The 26960-nt window shown below is 46.1% G+C and overlaps 1 protein-coding gene across 1 annotated transcript; it reads left to right on the forward strand.

Annotated features, from left to right (window-relative positions):
* The first annotated feature begins 240 nt into the window (after positions 1-240).
* Positions 241-25203, forward strand: LOC144095546 (zinc finger RNA-binding protein-like). The gene is made up of 3 exons (XM_077629242.1): positions 241-332; positions 22342-22635; positions 24541-25203. The coding sequence occupies exons 2-3, from the start codon at positions 22342-22344 to the stop codon at positions 24850-24852; spliced, it is 606 nt and encodes a 201-aa protein (XP_077485368.1). The 5' UTR covers positions 241-332; the 3' UTR covers positions 24853-25203.
* Positions 25204-26960: the final 1757 nt, after the last annotated feature.

A 26960-nucleotide genomic window follows, 5' to 3' on the forward strand; every position in this document is an offset into this window, starting at 1 on the left:
CGCTTCGCTTGCGAAATACTCCCCCCCCCCCCCCCCCCAACCTTACATGCCATTCTCCCACCCCCGCTCCAAGCAGTGCTTCCGCAAAATGGTGGCAGAATAATTGTACGCTCTATATAATTATAGCCTGTCAATCTCATTACTTAACTACGTTCCTTTTTAAAAACAAAGCAAAAACAACAACAACAAAGTAATGTCCTCTACTCTTTTCTTCGTTTCAGCAACTTCGTTTGGTGGTTCGTGTACATCCGAACGAGCCCATCACCTTCCCTACTTCGGCCTGCTCACAGAAAAGAAGACAACGCAAACTACGTGACGAGCGCGGCTACCAGGTAACGTTTATTTTCGTCAAGCCCGGTTACATGCGCAGCGAAACAGGGCGGCGCGTTATCATATGCGTGATAAGTCGGACACACGCATCAAAATACAAGAAGGGAAGCAAGACAATGGTAAAAAAGCCAGCTCTCAGCATTTGCGAGTTCAAATAGCCAGCAATGCTAACAACGTGACATCAAAAGCCGCGGTCTGGTAGGTATGGAACATGCATTTCGGTCTCCCTGCGTCTTTCACGCGTATCCGCACGTGCGTTTCGGCCACCTCTCCTCTGCAGATAATAGACGTTTTTAGCATACCGGAGACGCACTAGCGTATACGCCTACCGGTTTACCGGACCCCTCCTGCACATGCGCAGTGGCATTGTTGGGGTGAGGGGGAGCCACTGCGCGTGCGCAAGAGGGGTCCGGTAAACTGGTATACGTCTCCGGTTGTGCGCCTCCGGTATGCTAAAAACGTCTAATAGTAGACCTCCGCAGTCGCCGTACCTGCTGCACCACGCTGTGCGAAACCAAATGCTGTCTCTGCCTGCGACGCCAGCAACACGCGCGCCCATGACGCAGGCCCGCAGAGGTCTGCTGTTACGTCGTATCGACTAGAAACTAAGACGAGTTATAAACATCGCAACGAAAGCTCACCGCAGCTTCGGATAGCTGCCATATGCAATAGATCGCCTTCAGAGGTTCTTCGTACGTAATAGGCAAAGACGTTGTTTGAGCATGCTCATCATGCACGACAACTTGGTACAATATTTACTGTGTTTGAGAAAGAGCGGCGGTTTCGTGCCCACAGTGTCGCTTAAGCGACACAAATAGAGGCAATGCCTGCTTTTATAAGCCGCGAGAGGAGGAGCACGCGGGAGCATGTGAGGGCCCATTCACACATGAGAGTCGCAGAGGTCGCGCGACTGCTTTGGTCGAAAAGCGACAGTCGCAAACGGTCGCGTTGGTCGAAAAGCGACAGTCGCGGGCCAGTCGCTCGCTGCTGGATTTTGCAGCCTCGCGACTGCGAGTCGCAAACCGCTGAACCAATCAGCGAGCGAGCCGAGCTTTCGGCAACGACGCCGCTCGCGGGTGCGCCGAGCTGCCGTAGTCGTCACTAAGCCTAGCCGGTTTCACATCGATGCCGCAGCTGAGGGCGTTTCGGAACTGACCAGCGCTGTAACCAAGATGCTACTTTCGTTACGGCTTTATTGAGAACCCCGTCTCATGATAATATAAAAATATTCTCGATTTCCGCTACGCCTTCAGCAGCGGAGAAACAGACGCCAGGCGATCGAGCCGCTTTGGGCAACAGCAGTAAAGCAGCTATGAGAAGAAATTTGCTTGTGTCCAGCAGATCGGTATTGGCCAACGATCCTCAAAACTGATTCATTTTTGAATTTCAACTTCCCAGAGCATGGTATGAACGCGAACAAACAACATATTAGCGCATTTTTCTGATGGTAGCGGCCGGCATCCAGGCTGGCTGGCAGGCCGCTTGTACGGCCGCGGTGCACATTGCCGCTATATCTTCCTCTTCGCTCAGGTCGTCGCAGCCCATTGCTAATATCGAGGGACCAGAGCACTTTCGAGGGCCAAGCGCGAGCGCAGGAGACGCGGCCAAAGCAGACGAAACTCTCGAAAGCGCGCGAACGGCGTCATTCCCGAGAGTTCTCATTTCAAACGAGAATCGAACGAGAAGGCGACCCGCAGGTTGCCCTTGGAAGTGTGAACATCGGTGTTGTCGAACTGCGGTGTAGTCGCAGGCGACTGCTGGTCGCGCGACCTCTGCGACTCTCAAGTGCGAATGAGCCCCCAGAGTCGATGGGCAAGGCAGCTGGCGCCATCTACTCACGAGGGAAGTCAACAGCACATGGAGAATGCTCGCAAGACCGTTGACCATTTACCGCTGTTTGCGATCGTTCAACGCCGCGAACAGCAAGTCTCGAGACCACGACTCCGCCCTGGATTCGCTTTTTGTGGCTGAGGGCGAGGGAGGGGGTGGCGGAGTAAACAGGGTGGCAGATAACGGCGGGCTGTTTGTTGTGCTGCAGGGGGTGAATGAAGCAGGGGCGGATTTATGTATCTTTGCTCATTATTCTCTTCAGTTCGAGTCGCCCAGCCAGAATAGCACATGACACCGCCAATACACTGAATGTAAACATCTCGACCTGTTCTTGTTTCAAACTTATCGCATATACACGGTTTAAGTGACCGCTCATCTCTTTGTTTTCAAATACACAATATTCCCATAAAAAAACGTCAAAACAGCAACGCATATTCGCGATTATAATACAGTAAACCTTCAAGCAATTAACAATGAACTTTCTAACCCCGTTAGGCTTTTTTGGTGCATATTTGATAAAAAAGCATTGCAAGAAAATTGGAACCGTTTTGGTTAGAAAGGTACATGAACTAACGGACCGGCATACCCCATTACTATTTCTCCTCATTCACAAGCACCTTGGTATAAAACGCACATACAACGACTAAGCAACAGAAAAAAAGTGATTAATCCGTTCTTACAAACGCTTTTCTTGCGATGAGCGATGGACAGCCTATTAGGTTGCTAATTCTGCATATGTTATCCGCACTAAAAAATGCGAGCGCTAACTTCCACCAAAATACGTTACCGTCTTTGCTTAATAAACCCCAAAGAAGTTTTGACGCGTTGTCAATCCTACCGACAAGAATACAATAACTTGACGTGTCTCTGGCTGTGTAATGTTACCACCTGAGGCCTGCTGTGAAGCATTAAATCATTTTTTTTTTTGCGGTAACTTCGTCATTTCACCTAACTCAACATTCCCGGACATGCCATGCCATGAATTTCTACCTACGGACCCAGTTATTATTGAAGCAATGGGCATCGAACAGATTATTGTTTTTCTGAAAGTGTTATATAGTCCCGGAATTGACAAAATCAACCCCAAATTCCTGAAAAGCACAAAACTGTATTCCTCTGTCATCTTGGCCAAATTATACCAGCAATCTCTCGATGATAGTGCCCTCTCCTCAGAATGGAAGATCGGAAAGGTTGTTCCAGTCCACATATCAGGAATTAAAGGCTCACCCTGCAATTACCGCCCTATATCATTAACCAGCATTCCGCGCAAAATACTTGAACACACACTTTAAACAAGCATCGTTAATTTTCTTGAAAGGAACTTTTACTTCAAAAGCGCTATTCTGATGGGTAAACACCGAGCAAGACCTTGGGATGCTTGTGGGTTTGCGATGCTTGAGGTTGTGCCAAGTGAAATAAATAAATAAAGATAAATCAATCAATATCCGCCACTGGGATTCGAACCCGCGGCGGCGCGAACAATTCAGCTTGCTGGCCACTGCGTGAGAGAACTAGACTATCGCCGCATTCTTTTTAAACATGGTATTTATTACACTGAAATTATGCCTGAAAGCTTTGTATATAGTTCAGGCTATTGCCGCAGCCGAACACGCCTCGTGTTAAACAGCGACACAGCCTCGCGCTGTGCATTGCGCATCGTATACTTCATCAAGTAATGCTACTATCAAACTAGTATTCCGCTTTGAGCTGTGTGGCGGCAGTGACGGACAGATGTGCGCTGCATGCGTTGGCGTGGACAACGTTGTAGCATAGAAACACGGCATTAGAGCAATACGTGTTGGCGTTGACGACACTGCTGCAGAAACGCGGCACTGGAGCATAGGCCGCTGGCTTACATTGGGTAAATTGGCATTCACGGTGAAAAAGTCGAAGGCGCGGATAACTGGCTCCCTGGGTTGGTGGACACCTCAATCGCGCTTTCAGGTACGTGGCGGTGGTGTCCACCCGGAAAAAACTGCTTTCGCACACATACCCAACATTTCTGGACAAAACATTTTTGAGCGGGAAACAGTTTATGAACGCAATTTTTTCATGTAATGTAAGATTTCAATACAACAATCAATATATCCGCCGACCACCGGTCGGCAGTCCTGAATTTTTTTTTTTTTGCTATTAATGTTTTTGCTATCGTCAAAAACGTTCCCCATATTGCCTTTCTATGGCATTCTTAACTGCTCGATGCGAGCGATGGAAACACGCTATAGGAAAGGTTTTGTTACACATCACAAGAAAGGACAATTACCTTCAATATTTCTATAACAGTATCTTACAATTTTTGAATATTCAATATTTTTGTCAAAGAATGTTGGACAAAAATATTTCCTGCTTAGCAATGCTTAACAGCCAGCTATTTTTTTACGCGTGCGCAGCATTTCTTCCGCAAGGACCTCTCTTGAGAAACGCAGCTAGAATCATCATCATCACCATCATCATCATCACCAGCCTGACTACACCTACCGCAGGGCAAAGGCCTCTCCAATGTCTCTCCAATTAACCATTGGATTAACACTAATTAATCCTGGGCGAGCTAGTATCATTGACTGATAAACCTTATATTACCGTTGACCGCCGATCCACGGCCGGTTGTGTTTTCCTCGTTTTTTAGAAAGCTTTCAAAGAAGTGTATACCATAGGTTACTCCTTTCCAAACTAAGCAAACTGAACCTTGATAAAAAGATTACAACTTGGCCAGTGCACCGCCTCTGTAACCGATTACAGTTCATCTTATTTAACAGCTTCAACTCCCTACTAAATGCCGTCCATTCCGGTGTGCCCTAAGCCTGCATTTTAGGACCTCTGTTTTTCCTTATACACCTTAACAACTTAACCAAATATGTGTTTTCTAACATACTTATTCGCGAATGATTGTGCAGTCCTTACTCCTTAGTGAAATGAACGACCAGAAGGACGTCATCATACTTCAAAATGATATTAACGCCATTTCCGATTGGTGCAATCTCTGGTTATTGGAACTAAACATTTACAAGTGTAAAGTACTGCGTGTCTCCTGCACCTCTACTACTCCAATAACGTACTCTCTCTGTAACATGAACCTGGAATCCGTGTCTTCATATCGCTACTTTGGCGGTCAGATCACGTCTACTCTCACTTGGTCCTTACATATTAATAAATTATCAGCGCTAACCGTATGCTAGGACATATGCGCTGTAACTTTTCCACTGCCCCGATGTCACTAAAACTACTGTTGTACAAATTGCTAATCTGTAGCAAGCTTGAATATGCCTAATCTATCTAGGACTCCAGCAGTTGCAACTTGATTAATTCCCTCGAATTTGTTCAAAACTACCTCCGCTCGTTTCATTCTTCTAATTATAATCGCCTGGCTAGTGTAATTTCAATGAAAAACTCGTTGCAACTTACATCTCTCACCTCAGAAAATTTCAAACAAAATTTTACAACTGCGTTTTGCATAATGACATTCTTATTTCCGCCTTGTATATCTCTCCTCGCATTGATCACGCACAAAAAGTTGGCATCGCCTTTTTTCGTACAAAAACTTCCCTCCAGTAATTCATTCCACGTACTGCACAGGATTGGAACGGCCTTTCCGGACTGCTCACCTCCATTGTTGATCATTCCCGTATTCGCAGTGTCTTAGCTAATATTGTATAACTAAGGATGTAACAAAGCTTGTAAATTATTTTAGCTTATATTGTATAACCAGGAAGCAATCATGCCTGTAATTCAAATGTTCTTGTAACCACACCCCTCCCTAATACATCTGGCCCTGAGGGTAATTCAAATAAATAAATAAATAATAAATAAATAAATAAATAAATAAATAAATAAATAAATAAATAAATAAATAAATAAATAAATAAATAAATAAATAAATAAATAAACTCTGAGCGGAAGCAGGTGGAGACTTATCTGCAATGCATTTCTTGGACATTATGTGGAGAAAAATGACGGAAAGTACGGTTTTTACTCGGAAAATTAATATTTTATATCCAGGTGTACGAGGGCATGCCAGCTGAAGCTGTCAACTCTGCACCAGCTATCATTCTTATTACTGTAGCTATTACGCCATATGTATAGTGCTGTTGGTTCTTAAGAGCAACGGAGTGGATTCCAAGACAAGGCAAGCTTAGCAGGGGGCGGCAGAAGGTGAGGTGGGCGCATGAGATTAGGAAGTTTGCAAGCATAGGGTGGGCGCAGCTGGCAAAGAACCGGGTTAATTGGAGAGACATGGGAGAGGCCTTTGCACTGCAGTGGGTGTAGTCAGGTTGATGATGATGATAAAGGTGTGGTACAGTAGCAAACAAAACGATATGATAATTTCGTTTTCGATTTTGAATTTTTTTTTACTGCATTAAAACTTCAGCTCGACTTTTATAGGAAGTCAATATCTGACTTTGTACACAATAGGAACCAGTATTTATTATCATATTAAGCAACAATTGTTTCCACAGCAGATTTACTGAACAACTGCTTTCTGCCCTGGGTGAAGGTGTCGTCCAGAACATTGCTTTTTATTACAAAATGAGGCACCAGTTTCAAGAATGCCTTTCCACAATAACCGAATGCCGTCAGCATTTCGCACGCAAGCCTTCTGCGCTGATCTTTGCCTGACACCGTCGAGGCATGGAGTCCAGGAATCTGCCAACGAACTCTGTTTCCCCACTCTTGCAGCAGCTGGTCGAATTTTTACTTTGTCCAGCTGACTTTTTTGTTCATCGGACGACGCACAAGGCGTATCCAAATGTGTTCAATTCAATTAATGTCAGCAGACGGCTTTCCCGTTCCGTAATGTCCACTCTCTCCTTCTTCAACCATTTTTTTACAAAGGATAGAAGAGTGCTTCGGGTAGTCGTTCTGTCCAAACAAATATCGAAAGCCAAAATTCTTGACCACCGAGGGGAGCCGAACTTTTTCAAGAATTTCCTTACAAACCCCTTTGCTCATGGTACCCTAAATTCGGTGAAAGAGACTATTTCCATGAGTGGAGAATCAGCTCTGTGCCATTACGTTCCCGTCTAACGAGGGAAGTCGATGGCGAGGTTCATATCAAGGTGCGATTGGTGTGACGTATACAACAAATTTCATCAATCCATACGACAAGAACTTCATTCGGATAACGAAATCTCTCTTTTCCCTCGTTCGCCTTTCTACCCCAGGTTTTCCTTTGCCTACCCATCCTAGCAGCCCAATTCTTCTCTCTGATGTGCGGATTTCGTGCTGGGCTCCTGGCGTTTAGCTCAGTACATTGCAATTGACGCCTCACAGTCCATGGAGCCACTGCAGAGCCTGATACCAGAGCGAGATCGTTAGAAATGTCGATAAAAGACTGTGGAGGGTTTTTCCGGCTCGTGCGAAGAATGTCTTTGCCGACAGTTTGGCTGGTCGATCGGGGGCGTTCCGGCGAAGTTCGAAAAAGCAAAGCTCCTCTGAATCTATACCTCTTCGCAATTTGCAAAGCCGCAGTCTGCGCTACTGTCAAATGCATTGGAAGCTCGTAATGTTTCATCCCAGAGTTGTGGCCGCAAAGAGCTGCCATTTGAACAGACTTGGTGACGTTGCGTCCGGCTTGCATTTCTCCCATTGCTGATAAAAATATCCAGTAATAGATGTAACCGCAGAGTATCTTACCTGAAAATGACAGCGCGTTAGTAATAATTCAGAATAGACGAAAAATGAGCGCAATGAGAAGCGCCCATGCAGCCCCCGCGGTGGCTCAGTGGTTATGGCACTCGGCCGCTGACCAAATAGACGCGGGTTCGATCCCGGCCGCGGGGTTCGAATTTCGATGGAGGCGAAATGCTAGAGGCCCGTGTACTGTGCGATGTCAGTGCTCGTTAAAGAACCCCGGGGGGTCCAACTTTCCGGAGTCCTTCGCTACGGCGCCCCTCATAGCCTGAGTGGCTGAGTAGCCTGAGTTGGCGCCCAACAACTCCTGGCGAAAAAAGAGGGCATTATTGCATCAAAATATACTCAGAAAAAGTGAATGGGTATTTTAACACCTAGATATCTTTAATTTGCCCCCCCCCCCCCAATTAAAATATCATATCTTTTTGTCCACAGCGGTATGTGTGATATCACTAGTATGTGGTGTTCAATAGTGACTGCGACATTGCAACTAGCGTGGAAAGCACAAGGACAGAGGCAAAAGGAACAGACGAGACAGCACGCTAGACCTACACTTTTCTTCACTGCTAGCACGGTTCGCTATGTTCCTTACAATACCTAGAAGAGAAACAGGGTTCTCTTCGGGCTCAATGCAGAATTTTGGACCAAGTTTTAACACATCTTAGACCTTTTTAGGTAGCTTCTCCAGACCAATACAAGTTATCGGTGCAGTCCTAGCAGGCAATTTTTTGCTACGGTTCCTCCAAGTAGTTAAGCTCGGCAGGCACTGCTTCCACAAAAATTCACAAACATTTGAAGCCTCACGAGTTCTCGTTCTAAGCACAGCCTCACAGTCCCGATGTACACTCACTTGCGACGAGGTGACGACGAGGTGTTCAATGTCCCGAAGCGACACATAGGCTATGAGAGCTACCGTAGTGGGGGACTGCAGATTAATTTAGCCCACTTGGTGTTCTTTCACGTGCGCTGACATTGCACAGCACACGGGAGTTTTTGCAGTCCACCTCCATCGAAATGCAGCCGCAGCGTCTGGGTTCTACCTTAAGATGAGCAGCCGAATTCCAGAGCCTCAACCACCACGGCGGGTTTTACCGGTGTCCCTAACATACCGTCGAGTCGTTCCATAACGTCGTTTGTAGTGCCAGTGATTTTGACTGTTCCTTACTTGTAAATTATGGACAAAAGTTTATGGGATGCGGGTTCGCAGAAAAAAAATTCTGGGTGGTCAGGCGAAGCAGGTAAATGAAAAACAGCAGCACGAGGGGCATGTTTTAGTGGCATCCATGCCAATCATTCATTACGTACAGCCTTTGCTAAAAATGCACAGGCCACAGGGTTGGCTGCTGGGTTGCATAGTGGAGCTCTCACAGAATCACTGGAAGCCGCAAGGTCCGAAAGGATGATGATTAAAATTCCCTTCACCCTTTAAAGCTCTGGGGCGCTGGTGATGAGAAATAAGCCAATCTGCGCATCCCAGAAGTGAACGCGGTGACCTGCGCCTTTTTGACAAGAGCTATTTAAGTTCAGTGATGACTTTTACGCACTTCGTAGAATACTATTCATTGATGAACCTTGTATTCTCGTAGAAGACATTCATATTTCTATTAGTGAACAGGCACATGCTTGAATTCGAAATTTACAGTGCACTGCGATGGCAACCAAAAAGTTCGCACCATCGGATAGGAGAATGTCGCGTTCGCGTAAAATGCTCCAATAAAAGATCTCTAATACGGCTTTTTGTTGCCATCAACTCCTCCCGTATTCGATGTAAAAAATACTGCGACAACTGTTGGGTGCCGTACGTGCTATAGCAACTTCATTCGTCTCATCAGTCTTTACACATGTTACTCGTTGCGAAATAGCGAGCATCAAGGAAGGTTTCAGTGGTTTATTCGAGTAAACAAATATTTACACAAACTCAGCTGCCTGTGTCGTTCAGCATTTTTGAACGTCCTCCAGTAAATGCAATAAAAACCTGCCACAGTTCCCGGTAGCTCAGAAATAATTACTTCGTTGGCTCAGCCCCTTGAAGCTCTTCCCTCCCTTGTTCACTTTGCGTTGGCAAGAACTCTCGCTATCGTGTACTTCTATCTAAGTGATTCACAGTTTAATCAGCGGAATATTCATTTGTGGTTGTCACAAGACTACAACTGCCAGTGTTCTTTTGCCAAACCAGCCAACACCAAACAAGAGAAGCATTCGAAAGGCTTATGTTTCGTTTTACAGATCGGCCTGTGTAGGCGAGGCATTCGTTTTGATTGCTTTCACCGGCTTTTAGAGGAAATGTGTACAGCAGAGCACTTGTAGATGTAGACGTTCAGAACCTGTTGTCTCACGCATCCCCTTTCCCATGACCTACATATTCCAAACAAATTTATTAAGGCGCTAGCGATTTTAAGACTCACGTATATGCAGAGACTCCCGGCGGCTATCAAAGATGCTGCGAATATTAGTGCTAGTTAGACGCTTAACACCGCTTGACTATGTTGTTACCGACATAAGGGCCTTCGGCAAATGGTGCATCAACGACAGCTTCTTTTGAACATGGCTAAAACGAAAGTGTTATTCAACGCCCGCAAAAATCACCCCATTTCGTTTCCACATACAGTTTTTAATGTATCTTTACTTCGCGCGTCTAAAATTGTGGACCTCGGTGTGATTTTCGAAGGCGCCCTCACATTCTTGACTGATGTTCGGTCTGTTAACCAACGAGGCCTTCGCCGATTGAGCGTTGTTTGTAGTGTCTTAAAGACCTTCAGTCATTCTAGTTCCTTCTTGAGGTTTTATATACAAGAGCATCTGCCGTCTTCTTCTTGAATATGCAACAGTTGTTTGCAACGGAAAGCGCCGACCGAGGACATAGGTCATTCATAATGTGCAAATGAAGTTTTTGTTGGTATCTATAAGCCCCGTTTTTGCCGCAGCATTGATGCCCTTCATAGCCTTCAAGCCCCTTCCCTCCCTGAGTGCTAGACGCGTGCAGGCTGGCCTCGTCTTGCTGTTTAAAACCTATGCGTGGTTCTATACCTTGTCCACACCTGCTGTCTGATATCTTCCTTAGAACACCGCTGAAAACCACTTGAAAATCTGCAATTTTCCGCGCATCCTCATCATACAAGAGACACGACCCATCCTTCAGACTACAAGACACATACAGGGAATTCGTAAGGCTTTAAGACTTTATACAAATTTTAAATATAGGCTTTTTGACTTAGAAGAGCCCTTTTATTCGGCATAGCATTGTCAGCGGTGTAGTACTTCAGAGTACAGCCAAGACGTGCCAACTAGAAGGTTGGTTAACTAATATCGAATAGTGAGCTGTTTAACTATTACTGTTGGACTCCTTAAATACTGACAGGCGTGTAGACCTCCTTAATTAATATCCATATCAGTTTTTACAATTTCGAAAACCCGTTACCCTCTACGCTCTGGCCCAACAAATTTTGGCTTTTTGGACGGGTTACGTGCCCTGGAGAGGTTGGTTTGCCTGCAAGCTTCTCGAAAGCGCAGGTATTTTGGCGCGCTGGCAGAATAAAAAAAAAAAAAGACGAAGCAAAAGATAGTTGGCAAATTGCTTTACTGATTTATAGGCTCCGGTGGGGCTATCAGTTAGGCACAACCGAGGTGAGTAAGTGCTGCGATTTGTTGAAAACACCCTTTCACGAATCCTGCTGCGCGGCGGCCGAGTCAGCGTTCCACAGCCATGGTTGGTTTTCAGGCATCGCAAATAAGCATAAAAGAGACACGAGCAGGTCCTATTATTTCTTGCTCCAAAGTTCAAAAAAATGACTTCCTGCCTAAAACCAAGAAAAGGGCGCCGTTACTAGCACTGGTAGCATATATGGCCTAAATATAGCGATTAATAGTTCTTTGCAAGTTCGTTGTAGATTAGATTACCGACTCGAAACATGGGCTAGGAGGGACGCTCGATAATGGAGAGCAGCAGATTAATTCCGTCCACCTCAGGTTCTCTAACGTGCGCTGACATCGCACAGCACATGGATGTTTTTGCACTTCGCTTTCATCAAGAGAGATAGAACGAGAAAGAAGCTCGGTCAGGTTGACCACGCGAACTGTCAAATTCGAGTCTTGGTCACAAAAGTATCCAATTACTACACTTCTCGCCCATGAGTGCGTTTGTATCAGCAACGCACCATGGCCAATCCTCCGCCGTGGGTATGCTCCATTAAGCCTGATGGCATCATCATCACCAACTGGCACTGGCTTAGGGGAATGGAATGGGGCGACATAACAGGTAAAGCCTCAGTCAAGAATGAAGAGTGCATGGCAAAGACATGGTCTATCGCGCAGGCACGACACCATAAAAACAAACATGAACAACAACAACAAAAAATACAGGGCCCGGCAGGCCTTGGGAGCTGTCGATCGCTGCGGCCACGGTCGAGGACCCGCATTTCTGTCAGCGAGCGTGGGTAATAATGTCCAGTGAACAGCACAGGTAACCTCACTCAACACTACACACTGTTTTTACTGGCGAGGAGGAAAGCGGCTTTGGCGGGAGGGAGGGAGCCTCTCTGCTCAGTGAAAGCGTTTTTGCACGCTTTGCTTGCGCGAGTATCTGAAAATCAGCCCAAAGGAGCTTCTTTCTAAAAAAAAAAAAACTACTTCATATTTTTTAAAATTAAAAAGCACCTTTTTTTGCTTCACTAAATAATTCACTGCCACACTGCGCAGCGTGGTTCTATTCAATGGAGATCCTAAATCAAACGCAATAACTTGGTGCAAGTGCACTCACTAAGCTGAATTTGTGCAAAATTTTAGTAACGTCTAGAAACAAAGCAATGGCCTAGTAATTTACAATTATAAGTTGCGCACTCGCGAAATATTAGGCCGCCGCATCATAATCGCGCTCAGTCACGCGCCAAGAGATTCTTACGCTTCCCTACGCCGTTCCTTGTGATCGCGCCTTTCCCTGTGTTTTCCGATTTGCTTTTTCCTTACTTTTCTGCAAATCGTACGGTTGAATAATAATAATAATAATAATTGATTTTTTTTGGTGAAAGGAAATGGCGCAGTATCTGTCTCATATATCGTTGGACACCTGAACCGCGCCGTAAGGGAAGGGATAAGGAAGGGAGTGAAAGAAGAAAGGAAGAAGGAGGTGCCGTAGTGGAGGGCTCCGGATTAATTTCGACCAACTGGGGATCTTTAACGTGCACTGACATCGCACAGCACACGGGCGCCTTAGCGTTTTTCCTTCATAAAAACGCAGGCTTCGTGGTCGGGTTCGAACCCGGGAACTCCGGATCAGTAGCCGAGCGCCCTAACCACTGAGCCACCGCGGCGGGGCAATCGTATGGTTGCAAATTGTTGTTTTTGTGTATTTTATTGTTCTGTTGCGTAATTTGCATTGAGGGCTACAGCTCTTGCTCACTTCTTTGCTTATTTGCTTGCAAATCATTTTTTTTCGCTTTTGAATATTACTTTTATTGTTGAAAAGGATCAGAAATAGTTGCGAATCACAATTCAACACGTTTTTGTTTGTTTTTGCTTTTTTTCGTGAAAATTCCACATCAACAAAAAATTGAGGATTCTTCGACGACCAGAGAATAAATCTGACAAATGGTGTTTCACGCATATTAACCTAGCTTGTCTGCCACTTGCACCGTATATAACACTATGAAAGAGTGCGAATTTTCTTGCACAATATCTTATTTACTGTTTTATATTTTTGTTATTTTATGGCAACATTTTTAGCCATACTGAACTAAAAAACGGCTCCACAAAATACGCGAGCGTCTGAAGCCGGTTTTGCGAAATCCATGTCGAAGCTCCACGTTTCTCGCTTCAAAGTTTTCGATCGTGAACATGATGCTTTTCCTGTGGCTTTGCAACAATACCTTGACGCTTCCATGTTTCCCATACCCTTGTTTCTTATAGATATCGCCTTCTGAACTGCCCATGACTCATTCTCCGAGAATTCCGAACACCTTTCACATGTTTCGGCTCTTGTCCCCTCTCTCTTTCAAGTCCCGTATCTCTCCAACTCTTCTCCCGGCCGTGCCTTTATTAGGTGGTGCGCTAACCACCTACTCCGCGAAAACGCATTCTTTTCTTTGTGATATTACTCGCTTTCCCTTATGCGCTTCGCTGTTCGTGCCCCCCCCCCCCCCCCCCTCCCCAAGGTCTTCCTGTCTCCACTTTTCAGCTGGAAAATTTTTCTCGCTACCACAAAAGCCGTGTAAAAGAAAATTACTCTCCCCATTGCAGTACCCCCTCCCCCTCATCAACCCCCCCCCCCCCCCCTTCCATTCGTCACAGCGCGATTCGTCACCACGGCCATCCTTGACTGACAGGCCTTGGGTGGATGGATGGATAAGGCTGAACACTTTAAATCGGGCGGTGGTTCAAGCCACCTATCCATGACTTGGGAAATTTTACTATTATTTGTTTATTTAGTACCTGCATCGCCTTTCGGCATTACAGCAGAGGGGGGGGGGGGGCACTTTCACATTCACAAAACAAGAAATCATGCACTTAACGCGTGAAAAAAGGCTTCATTTGGTAGAACATTAACAGTATGTGGCGGCGAAGCATTCCATTCGCGAACTGTTTGCAGAAAAAAACGAATATCGGAGTACGTAAAGTTTAAAAGGAAATTCATAAAGCTTTAAATTGTGGTCCCTTCGCTTCGAGACGTAGAAAGGCGGCTTCAAATATTTTGTTCTGTCTATACCGGTCTAGGAATAGAAAATATTGTGTAAAAATTTTAATCTCAGATTTCTTCTTCGAGTTTTAATTTCTGGCTACCGAAGATTCATTTTGCTTTCTGAGATACTGAGTGTCCTGTCATAATTTACAAGGACAAAGCGGGCTGCCCTATTTTGAGTTTATTCCAATTTATCAATAAGTTCTTGTGTGTGCGGGTCCCGGCACACTGATGCATATCGAGTACCGTGCGGACGCAAGCAAAATATACCTGTTCCTTGAGATGCTGTGAAACATGGCTGAAATTTCTTTTTAACAAACCTAATATACCAGCTGCTTTCTTTACGATGTAATTAACGTGCTTTGACCGCCTCACGTCAGCAGTAAGATAAACGCTTAAGTATTTATAATTTTGTTCTTTTTCAAGGCCGCATAGTTTATAGTGTATACATCAGAACGGTAAGAGCGCTTCCTCGAAAAGGTGACGTGTACACACTTTTTAGCATTTAAAGTCATGTCCCAATTATGTCATGTCATGTCATGTAAAGTCAAGTCATGTCTTGATTTTAGCCACCGATCAGATAACCTTCGCTTGGTTACTTCTAGCCGCTTAAAATCTAATTTTCCTTCACTTTCCTTACAACCCAATGCCTTGGGTAAGTCAGCCCCGCTGCCTTCCACTGTAGGGTGAAGACCTTTACAGAAAAGTATCAAGTGTTCAGCCGTTTCCTCCTCCTCTCCACAATCATCCTGAGGTCATTGTGCAAGAGCTGGACGAGGAATTTGTTTGAATGCAGCGCAAGAGTCCTCTTCCAAGAGGAGTGCAACGATTTCTTCTGATATGACTATTCAGTTCACTGGAGGACAGCTCCGTTAAGCACTTTATTGATGCTTTAGCCATGCCATAGCAGCTTGCCGAGCTTTGTTGTTCAATCTGAATCATCGGCACGCAGCAAACTTGGACATAAATGATTTTCCCAGAGCCTCTGCCACCATGCTCTTGGGTCCTATCCTTTAATTACCAGGACGGCTAGTAGTAGCGCAAGCCATTCTGCGTGCGCTAGAAGCATGATCCTTGTAACTCGATCCAATAAACTGGTCTTTTTCCTGAATTCTTCGGCACCCTCGTTTATGAATATTTGCTAGGTTGAATGGTACATCCACAGTTCCAGTCATTGGCCAATTGTTTGTTATGCTGCATGTGCCAATTTTCGAAAGCAGAATACCAGTGTTTGAAAGCTAGATACCAATGTCCGAAAGCTGGATGCCAGTGTTCGAAAGGTGGAAAGCCAATCCAATTTTCCCAGAGCCTCTGCCACCATGCTCTTGGGTCCTATCCTTTAATTACCAGGACGGCTAGTAGTAGCGCAAGCCATTCTGCGTGCGCTAGAAGCATGATCCTTGTAACTAGATCCAATAAACTGGTCTTTTTCCTGAATTCTTCGGCACCCTCCACATCCACAGTTCCAGTCATTGGCCAATTGTTTGTTATGCTGCATGTGCCAATTTTCGAAAGCAGAATACCAGTGTTTGAAAGCTAGATACCAATGTCTGAAAGCTGGATGCCAGTGTTCGAAAGGTGGAAAGCCAATCCGAGGCCTTTACTGGCCCATGTCGCCGAATCTACGCCAGTCCTGCGTTGGCCGCTAGATCGGCCGAACGTTGGCCCGAAACTGGCCTGAAAGTGCGGCCGGTGTGCCAAAGTGGTAGCGCTTTGCCTAAATGCCAATGTAGGACCGCCGTTCATGCCAATTTTTGCCAATGATCGCCCGGTCTTCGCAGGTCCTGACAGCTTACTGACGATCACCTCACGATCACTCCATTCTTGATCGCCGCTGTCCGCAGACACGAGAGAGGAATCGGCAACAGTAAGCATAACACGTTTTATTTTTTTTGCGTCGATTAACACTCTTATATATAGAGTGATCGGAAGTTTTCGTCACACGTACAGAATCGAAAAATACGCGTGAAAGTATTCGCAAACTATGACGCAAGTTTCTGCGATGCAGGCTACTGATGATCTCATGGGAAGGCGGAGTTGCGAATCCTTATAGCTGTTAATTCCGCGTTCCCGAGGTTGGGCTTACGTTGTTTCTCCTTCGTGGGTACTCTGCGGGGAATCGACCATTGACACTGGAACTGTGGTCGAATACAATTTAAATCTAGATTGGGAATACATCCACATTCATAACAGCCGCAGAGTACCTCTGAGACTAGAAAATAATCTGCGGTTAAAAATTTTCCTATTACGTAAACGAGAATTTGATTACAATACGAAATTATAAGCTCAAGAAGTTTGATGCACCCTGTCTTGATTACTACATTAAAAAGCTGATTTCATTGACTGTTGTGTGGTTGGTCAGTTGAGTATAGCACCCTGCGAGCCATGGCTTGTTGTTGCCGACTGCTGTTTCTTTACAGCCGTATTCTACTACAAGGTGCGTTTATAGTGTTCGTGCTGTTGCCATCAAGAAACAAAAATTGAGCTATGCGACTCGGTTGGGAGCTTAATCATTCTTTACGAATCACTTTCCAAAGGCCACGCACATTTGACACCTATGGACGAGCTGTCACAGACCATCGCTGTAGAACTTGACCTTTTGAGAGTTCAGGAAGAGCTTCAACATTCAAACATAATTATTCTGAACCACCATTAATCTACACGGATTTACTCCAACATTTGAGACTAACGTATACGACGAACCACATAAAAATCTAAACAGAGAGCAAGGGGTCATTTTAGGAAAATCGCAATCGAGATGCTTATATAAATACTCTGAAATTCAGTGATATGTGTTCAAATTCGTATGATCCGCTCTGTGCCTTCTGCGGTGAAGTGGCTGAGTTATACCATATGGTATGGACATGCCAGAAAAACCCAGCTCACATTCGGAGGAGCAGCTTTCGCTGGTGAACCGGGCAAGAGTCGTCGCAGGAGAAGCCAACGGGCTCCTGGATTGAGGGCCCACTCAGACATTCTATGCATTAAACGTTTTTCTCTCTCTCTTTACTTGAGTGATCACTTCCTCGTCGTCTCGGAAATCCTTCCAGCGGAGCGGGCTCTCCAAACGAACGAAGAGGATGATGGCGTTGGATGTGAAGTCGGGTGAATATGGAAGATGTGGCCCAATTTTATAGCCTTAAGGATGTCGCATGAGTCAGCGTCACCTGTGCTGAGTGAGCCCGAGCGTTGTCATAGGACATATAGACACTTTTCGGGGGCTTTCTTCTGAGTTTTGCCTCGATAACGTCTCGCAACTTGGTGAGAAGCTCACAATGACACTTTGTGATTATGTGGCCTTTGTGGGCATGATCTATGAGAGGACCACCACGGCCGTCCCAGACCACGCTCAGTATGACCTTTCCTGCTGACGGCACAGCCTTGGCCTTTTTGGCGCTGGTGAGTTCCCATGCTGGCATTCTTTTGCTTTGCGATTTCATTTCTGGGCCATAATGGTGCTCACAACACTCGTCCGTGGTGTTGAGGTTGTCGAAAAAGTCATCACTGTCGTTCCCGCAAAGATTCAACGTTTTTGCGGCTGCTTCCTTCTGCGAGTCTTACTGCATTGCCGTCAGCAACCGTGGAACCCAGCGCGCGGCAACCTTTGTCTTGTGAAGGTTGTTGTGGAGGATGTTGTGCACTAAGGCTGCACTCGCGTTAACCTGTTGTGCTTTTTGTTGAGCACTTATTCGCCGTTCAGCGTGCACTATAGAGCCTCCACTTGCGCAGGAATCTGGGGTTCACCATCGGGCGGCTGTCTGCAACCGCGTTCTTCATTTTCCAGTTCAGTGACTACTCTGGAATCCTCTACGCCATTTCACAACAGTGGCATAAGCTGAGGCATTGTCGTCGTACGCCGCCCTCGGCAGGAATCTCCGGGAATTGTGCTCCTTCAAATGTTGAAACGCTGCTCGTGCTTCATCTTTCCCAATGGACGCTGCCGGTTTTGTCGTGATGCTGCAGCGGGGTTCCGCATACTATACTGAGCACAATTTTTGTACTTCGCTAAAATCAGAGGGACGTTCGCTTGTTTTGATGTTTATCGTGAATTGCTGTTTCAAATTTATGATACCGGTAATATACGAACTTATGAACGTCGCTTGTAAAGTGCACTCACTCGCCAGCCGGCAACGCACTGCAGCTACCGTGCTAGCCACACCGACTACTCTCAGATGCATTCAGCTACCCCCGGATTTGTTACGTGGATGGATGGATGGATGGATACGGCTGAACCCTTTACATCGGGCGGTGGCTCAAGCCACCTAGCCATGTCTTGTGAATTTTACTCCTGTCTTGCTTTTAGCCACCAATCAGATAACCTTCGCTTGGTTACTTCCAACCTCTTAAAATCCACTTTCCCTTCACTATCCCTAAACCCCAATGCCTTGGGTAAGTCAGCCCCGCTGCCTTCCACTGTAGGGTGAAGCCCTTTACAGAAAAGTATCAAGTGTTCAGCCGTTTCCTCCTCCTCTCCGCACGCAATGCACAAAGTGTCTATCTCCTGGTACCTGACTCTATACTTCTTAGTCCGCAAAACTCCAGTCCTGGCCTCAAACAACAAAGAACTTCCCCTACAATTATCATAGATATTTTCTTTGACAATTTCCTGTTTAAAGGTCCGGTATGTTTCTAGTGCCGATTTCGTCAGCATCCCTGTTTTCCACAAAGCTCTCTCTGTTCCTTTAACCTTTTTCTTAACCGATAATTGCTGATTTGCCCCCTTACTGCTGTCCAGATATTTGCTTGTCAATTTTCTAGTTCGCTTTCTCCATTTCGTGTCAACATTCTTTATATACAGGTATCTGAAAACTTTCCTAGCCCACCGCTTTTCCTCCATCTTTCTCATTCGTTCCTCAAATGCTATCTTACTGCTAGCCTCTCTGCTCTCGAAAGACGCCCATCCCATATCACCCTGTACCCCCTGATTTGGTGTATTGCCATGTGCTCCCAAAGCTAACCTCCCTACTCCCCGTTGCCTAATTTCCAGCCTTGCTTGAACATCTGGCCTCATACACAGGACCGCATTCCCGGCATTCCCGAAGGTCAGGCTAGGGACCATCACCCCTTTCCAGATCCCTCTTACCACCTCATACCTATTGTAATTCCACAGTGCCCTATTTTTCATGACAGCTGCATTCCTACTAGCTTTATTCATTACATATTTTTCATGCTCTGTCAGATACTCAACACTGTTATTTATCCACACCCCAAGATACTTGTACTCATTCACTACCTTTAGCACGAACTCCTGTATTCTATGCTCGCCGCCCTCTTCATTAAATGTCATGACTGCAGATTTTTCCTTACTATACTTGAAGCCTAATCTATCTCCCTCTGTACTGCATATGTCTAACAACTTCTGCAGGTCTTCCTTGTTGTCAGCCATTATCACTATATCGTCCGCATATATTAGTCCCGGTAATGTCTGTTTAATCAATTCCCCTTGCTTGAAAAAAGATAGGTTGAAACCTAGTCCGCTCCCCTCTAGCTTGGCCTCCAAACCTTGCAGGTACAACATGAACAACAAAGGGGACAGAGGACATCCTTGTCTAAGCCCCCGCTGTATCTCTACAGGCCCTGATACATTTTTTTCCCATTTTATGAGCACTCTGTTACCTCTATATATATCTTTTAAAAGATTAATTACTCCATTTTCCACATCCAATGTGCCCAATATGTCCCACAAATGCTCCTGAGTAACGTTGTCATAGGCTCCCCTAATATCCAGAAATGCTAGCAATAAAGGCCTATGTTCCTTTTCCGCAATGTTCCTTTTCAGAGCAATCACAGGCACCAAACGACAAAAACGTAGCCCCCCTTTTGAAACCATGTGCATGAAGAGCGCACGCGAGACTATAGGATCACAGTAGTTCGTATGACGTGTAAAATGCTGTGCGAGGTCGTTAATTCCAACTCGCTTAATTCTAACTTCCTATTTATTCGAAAAAACCTTCGGTTCCCTTCTGGTTCGCATCACCGAAACTCCGCGACGTCCGGAATCTCGTATTCTACCTGTTTTTTTTTTTTCCATATGGTTTTTTCCTGATGGACAAGACATCAGGGGGAGTTTTTATTCATTCCGACCTCTTTGCATGAATTGTTTGTATAGTCCGTGGAGGTTCCGTGTACTGCGCCTCAGCCACGGGAATAACATGTTGAATTCGACGTGAGCCAAACGGAAAACACGCTCAACGCGTCAGTAGGACTTGTTCGAGCGGGCGCCTCGGCCCGTGCTCGCACTGTGGCGTCAGGTGTCCAGCGCCGACGGTCCCACGATCAGAGCGCACCTTTCCATCAGACTTCGGCGGAGAGGAAGAGAGCCTGATGTGGGTCGCTTTCCGGTCTCATTTCTCCTCATTGTGCAATCGCACCAGCCACAAGCATTGCCTGACTCGAGCGGCGACGGTGAGTCCCGCCGTGCCCTGAGAAAGCTGGCGCGGGAATTGTTGCGTTCATATGAAAAAGACATTGAGATAGAGTCAAGTTCCAGCAGCTGCGGAAACGCATTGTCACAGATTGCTTACACAGGTTCCTGCGGTGTGTTTTGTGGAGGTAATGTTCTACTACTTCTGTGCTCTTCTTCACATTGTTCGGTCATGTTTTGACGGAGGCGAAACGCAAAGGCGCCCGTGTGATATCAGTGCACGTTAAAGATCCCCAGGTGGTCGAAATTATTCCGGAGCCCTCCACTACGGCACCTCTTTCTTCTCTCACTCCCTCCTTTATCCCTTCCCTGATGATTGGTCCCGACGCGACAGGCGGGCACGCTGTTGACGGAAACGTGGCGCCATCTGTCGGTCTCATGGCGATGTGCGCATGCCCAGTCCCCGCCGAGCGCGCGTGGTCGAGGGCGACTTTGACGTTTTTTGCATAGCACGACGCGTGGCCATAGACGGTCTTTGCCTTTTTTTTCTCCGACACTCAATCGCACACACCGCAGCACCTGTCAATCAATGCCAGATTTCCAGAAAGTTCCACTGCTTGTCACACGTCACACCGTTCCTATGGCTATATCGATACCAAAGTTATACATCTTTAGGAGATTTCAACTGTTAATTACGGTTAATTACACATTTTATCATCTAATTTAACACATATACGACGTTTTTCCGACCATTCTGTGAGAATTTTCAGTATGCTTTGACGACTTCCGGTGAGTGTGACACCACACCGTTCCCGTGGCTATATCGATACCCAGATTGTACATCTTTCGGGAATCTTAAGTATTAATTACGCTTATATACACATTTTTCTATTTCATTTGACAAAAATTCGATGTTTTTCCGACCATTCTGTGACAATTTTCACTATACAAAAACGACTTCCAGTGGATGTGACGTTCCATTATTTTTGTGGTTATATCGACGTCTGCGCTATTTCGACACAATTTCGCCATTTTTGCGTATAATTATTTAACTGATTACTCTATCGTCATGAAACTTAGCTTCTAGGTTCATTTTTTCCTCCTCTATCTGAAGCAACTATTCTTTTTCTGCTATCTTTTTTAGTTCCCGAGTTAAACGTGTGACGCCCTCTGCGAACGGACGACTGTATGGTAAGGACAGTGACATATGCTGTTTACAGCGCGTAGCTTTGTTGCATAAAAAGAGAGTCGCGATCTTTTTCCTCTCCAGAATGCAATACGATATATTTCTGAACCTTTGAGACGAAGCTGAAAGGGGAAGACTGCGCTCCTACAGCGATAAAGGAACAGAAGTTATTTAGGAAAGACGAGATCTCGCGGCAATATCCTATCAGGTTTTCAGGCCGGGCGGAAATACTTTAAACGTGTTGCGACTTTTCGGAAGGCGACTATTCCCGCGCAAGTGAAGTGTTAGTAGTCGAACCACGAAGCCATCGAACAGACGCACATTGTTTTGCAGATGGCGTCGATGGGGTACTTCTGCCAGCTCTGCAGCATGCAGTTAAACGGCCCGGCGCCCTACAAGGACCACCTGAAAGGCGCCAAGCACCTGAAAAAAGTGGCCACCCACGGGAACTTGGAAGCACTGAGCGAAGGCGGAAGACCCGCCGCTGAGTCCGCCATGGATACCGACGCATCCGCGGCATCTGTTGGAAGCCCAACTATTCTGGCGCAGAACCCTCTGTTTCCATTCGTGTGCAAGCTTTGCAATGTGGCCATGAATTGTGAAGCGGCCCTGGTTTCCCATAACACCGTGAGTTGAATTCCCCCCTCCGCCCGCCAAAAAAAAAAATAGCTGGCAGTTTAGCATTGCTAACCACAGTTTTTTCCAGGTGGCGACCATGACCATGTACCTTAAAGCGCGACCGAGGTGTCCCTTGACCAATACAGCCAGTTATGCGCGTCTTAACTTTTTCATTGTCAATGCCAATTTACGCTGGCTGCGTATATGCCCAGTGCTGTATTCCTGCCACAACTTTGTCCACGCCAATGCATGCAGCGCAAATCTTTCTCACTGCCGCCACATAGCTCAAAGCGTGAACATTAGTTTAATAGCGGTATTAGTTGATGAAGAAGACAATGTGCAGTGCACAGCGCGATGGTGTGTCGCAGTTTAACCCGAGATGTGATCGGCTACGGCGATAGCCTAGCGTCCTTGTGCAGTGGCTAGCGAAGCTATCTGCTCGCGCCGTCGCGGGTTCCAATACCAGTCGTAGATATTTAGTTGATTTATTTTAAAGCGAAAGCTTTACTACTCCAGCCAGCAAGCATTTCGGCTCGTCGCGCGCCGTATGCCGTATGTCATATGCGTGGCCCACGAACGACCTTGAGCCGCCGTTGCCTAGCAACACCGCAGCCGCGCTCCAACAGATGGCGTCGCCGTCGACGCCGCTGCCGTCGCCGCTAGCTGCACGCGATGTGCTACGCAGGGGTAGAGGGAGAGGAGGTGTCGCCTTGCGGGGAGTATATATATGCATTTCGCCTTAGTGCAGTGTAGTAATAGAGAGTGCGAAAGATACGCAACAACGACAGAACGAGGCGAGGAAGAGACAACGCAACGTGCTCAAGAGACGCCAGAAGAGCGCGCCGCACGACTCGAGAAGCGTCGTAACGAAGATGCGGCTAACAGAAGTCGTGACACGTCCCGGACTGACTCCTAAACTGCGGAAGAGACCGGTTTGAGTTCTCGAGAGCGTCGGAATGAGACGCTGCGTAGACGACGCGCCGAGGAAACGAAGCTTTCGCAATTCAACTAGGGTTAACCAGAGCTTAACGACAGCCAACTTTTATTTCTTATTTTCACTTGGCACAAATCCACAAACACCGGAAGCGTATGCATCCCTATATGTTGCTCGCAAAGTATAGTGAGTCCCTTTTTCCGGCAGTGTTGGGCTAGCCGAGTGGTGTTTGCATGAGGTGTGTGAGGTGCAGCCCTGAGAGTGTTGGAGTAACCGGGTGCCACGAGCTGTCGTTAGGTGTAGAGGTGAGCTGTGCACGGGTGGCGCCATGATTTCGCCGAATCCCAGTCGAAAAACTCAGCAGAAAAATTTCGGTTGTGACAACAAATTTTCTGTAATGTTTGTGACCTCTGACCAGAAATCAGTAACAGAACTTTTGTAATAACGACATGACCTTTTGTAGTAACGACATAACTTTAGTAGCGACTTAAATTTTTGTAGTAGCGACTTAACTTTTTGTAGGGACAACATAACTTTTTGTAGTGTCAGCAGAACTTTCTGTAGTGACAACAGACATTTTTGTAGTAACAGAAATTTTTGTCGTAACAACAAATCCAACAGTATTTTTTGTAGTAAGAGCAGAAATTTTTGTAGTAACAAGAATTTTGTGTAGTTGCTACAGAAAAGTACTACAGAACTACAGACTACAGAAAAGCACTACAGAAAAAACTACAGTACTACAGAAAAATACTACGAAAGAACAGAAAAATCTGTCTTTATGACAAAACTACAAAATCTTTCGTTGCATTTTTCACATGGTTCTGTAGCCTTTCGATTGGGGTCTGTCATTAAAAGCTGTTACTGTGAAACTGCAGGACAGACACCCTGAACATTCTGTCTCTAGTAGCCTCAGCAATTCACTCAACCCTTTCCTGTACAATTAAAAACGTGCATGAATTCTGTTTTTCTCTGCACTGCAGGGCAAGAAGCACATGAAGGCGTTGTACACAGAAGAGACTATGCGTCAGGTGTCGCTTTACGGAACCATTTTCGCGGGGCCGGTGCCCGAGCCGGCACCCAACCAGACAGCGATGTCACCCACAGCACCCGCAAGCTTGCCACCGCAGGATCAGCCGATGGAACACGAAGATGATGTCGATCTGTCATGCCATTACTGCGGCATCCTTCTCTTCAAGAGCATTCAGTATAAATTGGAGCACTTGGAGACTGACGCGCACTGCAACAAGAAAATGCAGGTCATCGGGCAACTAGGCGGCACGCTGCAAGAGTAGCCGATTGTGTCGAATGTGGTGAAAGTTATTAAGCATCCGTAGTGCTACCTCTTTTTTTTCTTCTTATGAGGCAAGCAAGGACTACTGCGGTGATGGTGGCTTCGTTCGTCGGTCATGCTTTGTGTCGTCTCTGTGTGTGCTATTTGTGGGCCAACTGAGAAAAAGTGGAGTGCATATTGCAACCGCGCAAAACGACGAGGGACGAAGAGAAGAATGCACAAGACACAACGCGGAACTTCAACTGAGGTTTACTACACGGAAAACCACATATATACAAGATTCTTAATCACACCTGATAGACAGCAGACACTATCACGTGACACTGGCATGCGGGCGCGCGTGGCACAAGTTAGCATCAAGATAGTTGAATTCCTCCTTGGATAAGGATACGGAAGTAGTGCTTATGCAACGGTCATTTTCTTTTCTAATGCTGTAGGCTTCAAAAATTTCCCTGCTGAGCTGGGTCGGTAATTTTTTCAGGACAATTGTGTCTCGGTACCTGGGCGTGCAGTTACGGCAATGGCGACAATGTTTCGCCAGTTCACCGCCCCCCGCCAATGATTCAACGGCTGCGCGGTGATCCTGAAGTCAAACATTCAGGCAACACCCAGTTTGCCCTATGTAACAATTCCCACATGTGAGGTGTATTCGGTACACCACCCCTGTTTTGCAGGGAACGAACCTGTCTACGTGCTTATTGCAGCACCCGTTCTTTTTTCCATTTCCCTGCACCATAATGGACATGCCTGAAAGCTTCTTGGGCGCCGTGAAGACCACCGGGACCTCGCATTTCGTGGCCACTTTTTTGAGGCGATGTGAAATCTGGTGGAAGTACGGCATAGCCACGGGTCTCCGGCGGTGCGGTTCTTCACTTAGGCAGTGGTTCGGTGGGCATCGAGCTTCCTTGGCAAAGGCTTCTATCACCGAAGTGACCAGCTCACAAGGGATCCCGCACTAGTCAGTCGTTGTAACTGAGATTGCGCGCCGTTCTGCATTTCATGCGGGCAATTTCATGCGGGCAATTTCTGCATTTCATGTGGGCACGCTGTTCTGCAATGAAATGCAGAACAGCGTGCAATTTCAGTTACAACGACTGACTAGTGCGGGTTTCTCTTGTGAGCTGGTCACTTCGGTGATAGAATGGTGCAGGGAAATGGAAAAAAGAACGGGTGCTGCAATAAGCACGTAGACAGGTTCGTTCCCTGCAAAACAGGGGTGGTGTACCGAATACACCTCACACGTGGGAATTGTTACATAGGGCAAACTGGACGTTGCATGAATGTTAGACTTCAGGAGCACCGCGCAGCCGTTGAATCATTGGCGGGGGGCGGTGAACTGGCGAAACATTGTCGCCATTGCCGTAACTGCACGCCCAGGTACCGAGACACAATTGTCCTGAAAAAATTACCGACCCAGCTCAGCAGGGAAATTTTTGAAGCCTACAGCATTAGAAAAGAAAAAGACCGTTGCATAAGCACTACTTCCGTATCCTTGTCCAAGGAGGAATTCAACTATCTTGATGCTAACTTGTGCCACGCGCGCATGTGGTTTTCCGTGTAGTAAACCTTATAGTTGAGGTTCCGCGTTGTGTCTTGTGCATTCTTCTCTTCGTCCCTCGTAGTTTTGCGCGGTTGCAATATGCACTCCCCTGTTAACCACCAACTTGCCCGTCTTTGCCTTTTAAATGAGAAAAAGTAGGAGGATATTTATGCGTGCCCAGCACCCTAGGCAACGGACATTTTTTCGACTTGGCATGTTGACAGAGAAGGCCTACTTTTTTAAGGAAGAGACATGAGATTTGTAAGTTTGAATGAACTATGTACCATTTCATGATGTTTGAAACAAATACAAATAAACATGTTTGAGGTCTTGGATCTGCACTCTAACCAGGAGCGATGCAGACTGAATTTTTGATGAAGTTTAACAATATGTGTTAAGCGCCCGCTGCGGTATTTTTGGCAGCAAGAATGAACTTAGGGGCTATCCCATCACTATTTTTAGTTTAAATGTCAGGCTGTCCTTCGTAGGTCCTCTTATATCTGAATGGCATTTTTAGCGCAATATATACCGTCGTTTTCTAACGTTGTAGGACTAGACAAAAGCAGATT

The sequence above is a fragment of the Amblyomma americanum genome, chromosome 1, assembly GCF_052857255.1.
Source record: "Amblyomma americanum isolate KBUSLIRL-KWMA chromosome 1, ASM5285725v1, whole genome shotgun sequence".
Classification (NCBI taxonomy): Eukaryota; Metazoa; Arthropoda; class Arachnida; order Ixodida; family Ixodidae; genus Amblyomma; species Amblyomma americanum.

Bases quoted from the DNA above. Each gene is read 5' to 3' on its own strand.
- LOC144095546 (XM_077629242.1), top strand. From the start codon at position 22,342: ATGGCGTCGATGGGGTACTTCTGCCAGCTCTGCAGCATGCAGTTAAAC. The intron at 22,636-24,540 runs GTGAGTTGAATT...TCTGCACTGCAG, and splicing joins CCCTGGTTTCCCATAACACC to GGCAAGAAGCACATGAAGGC.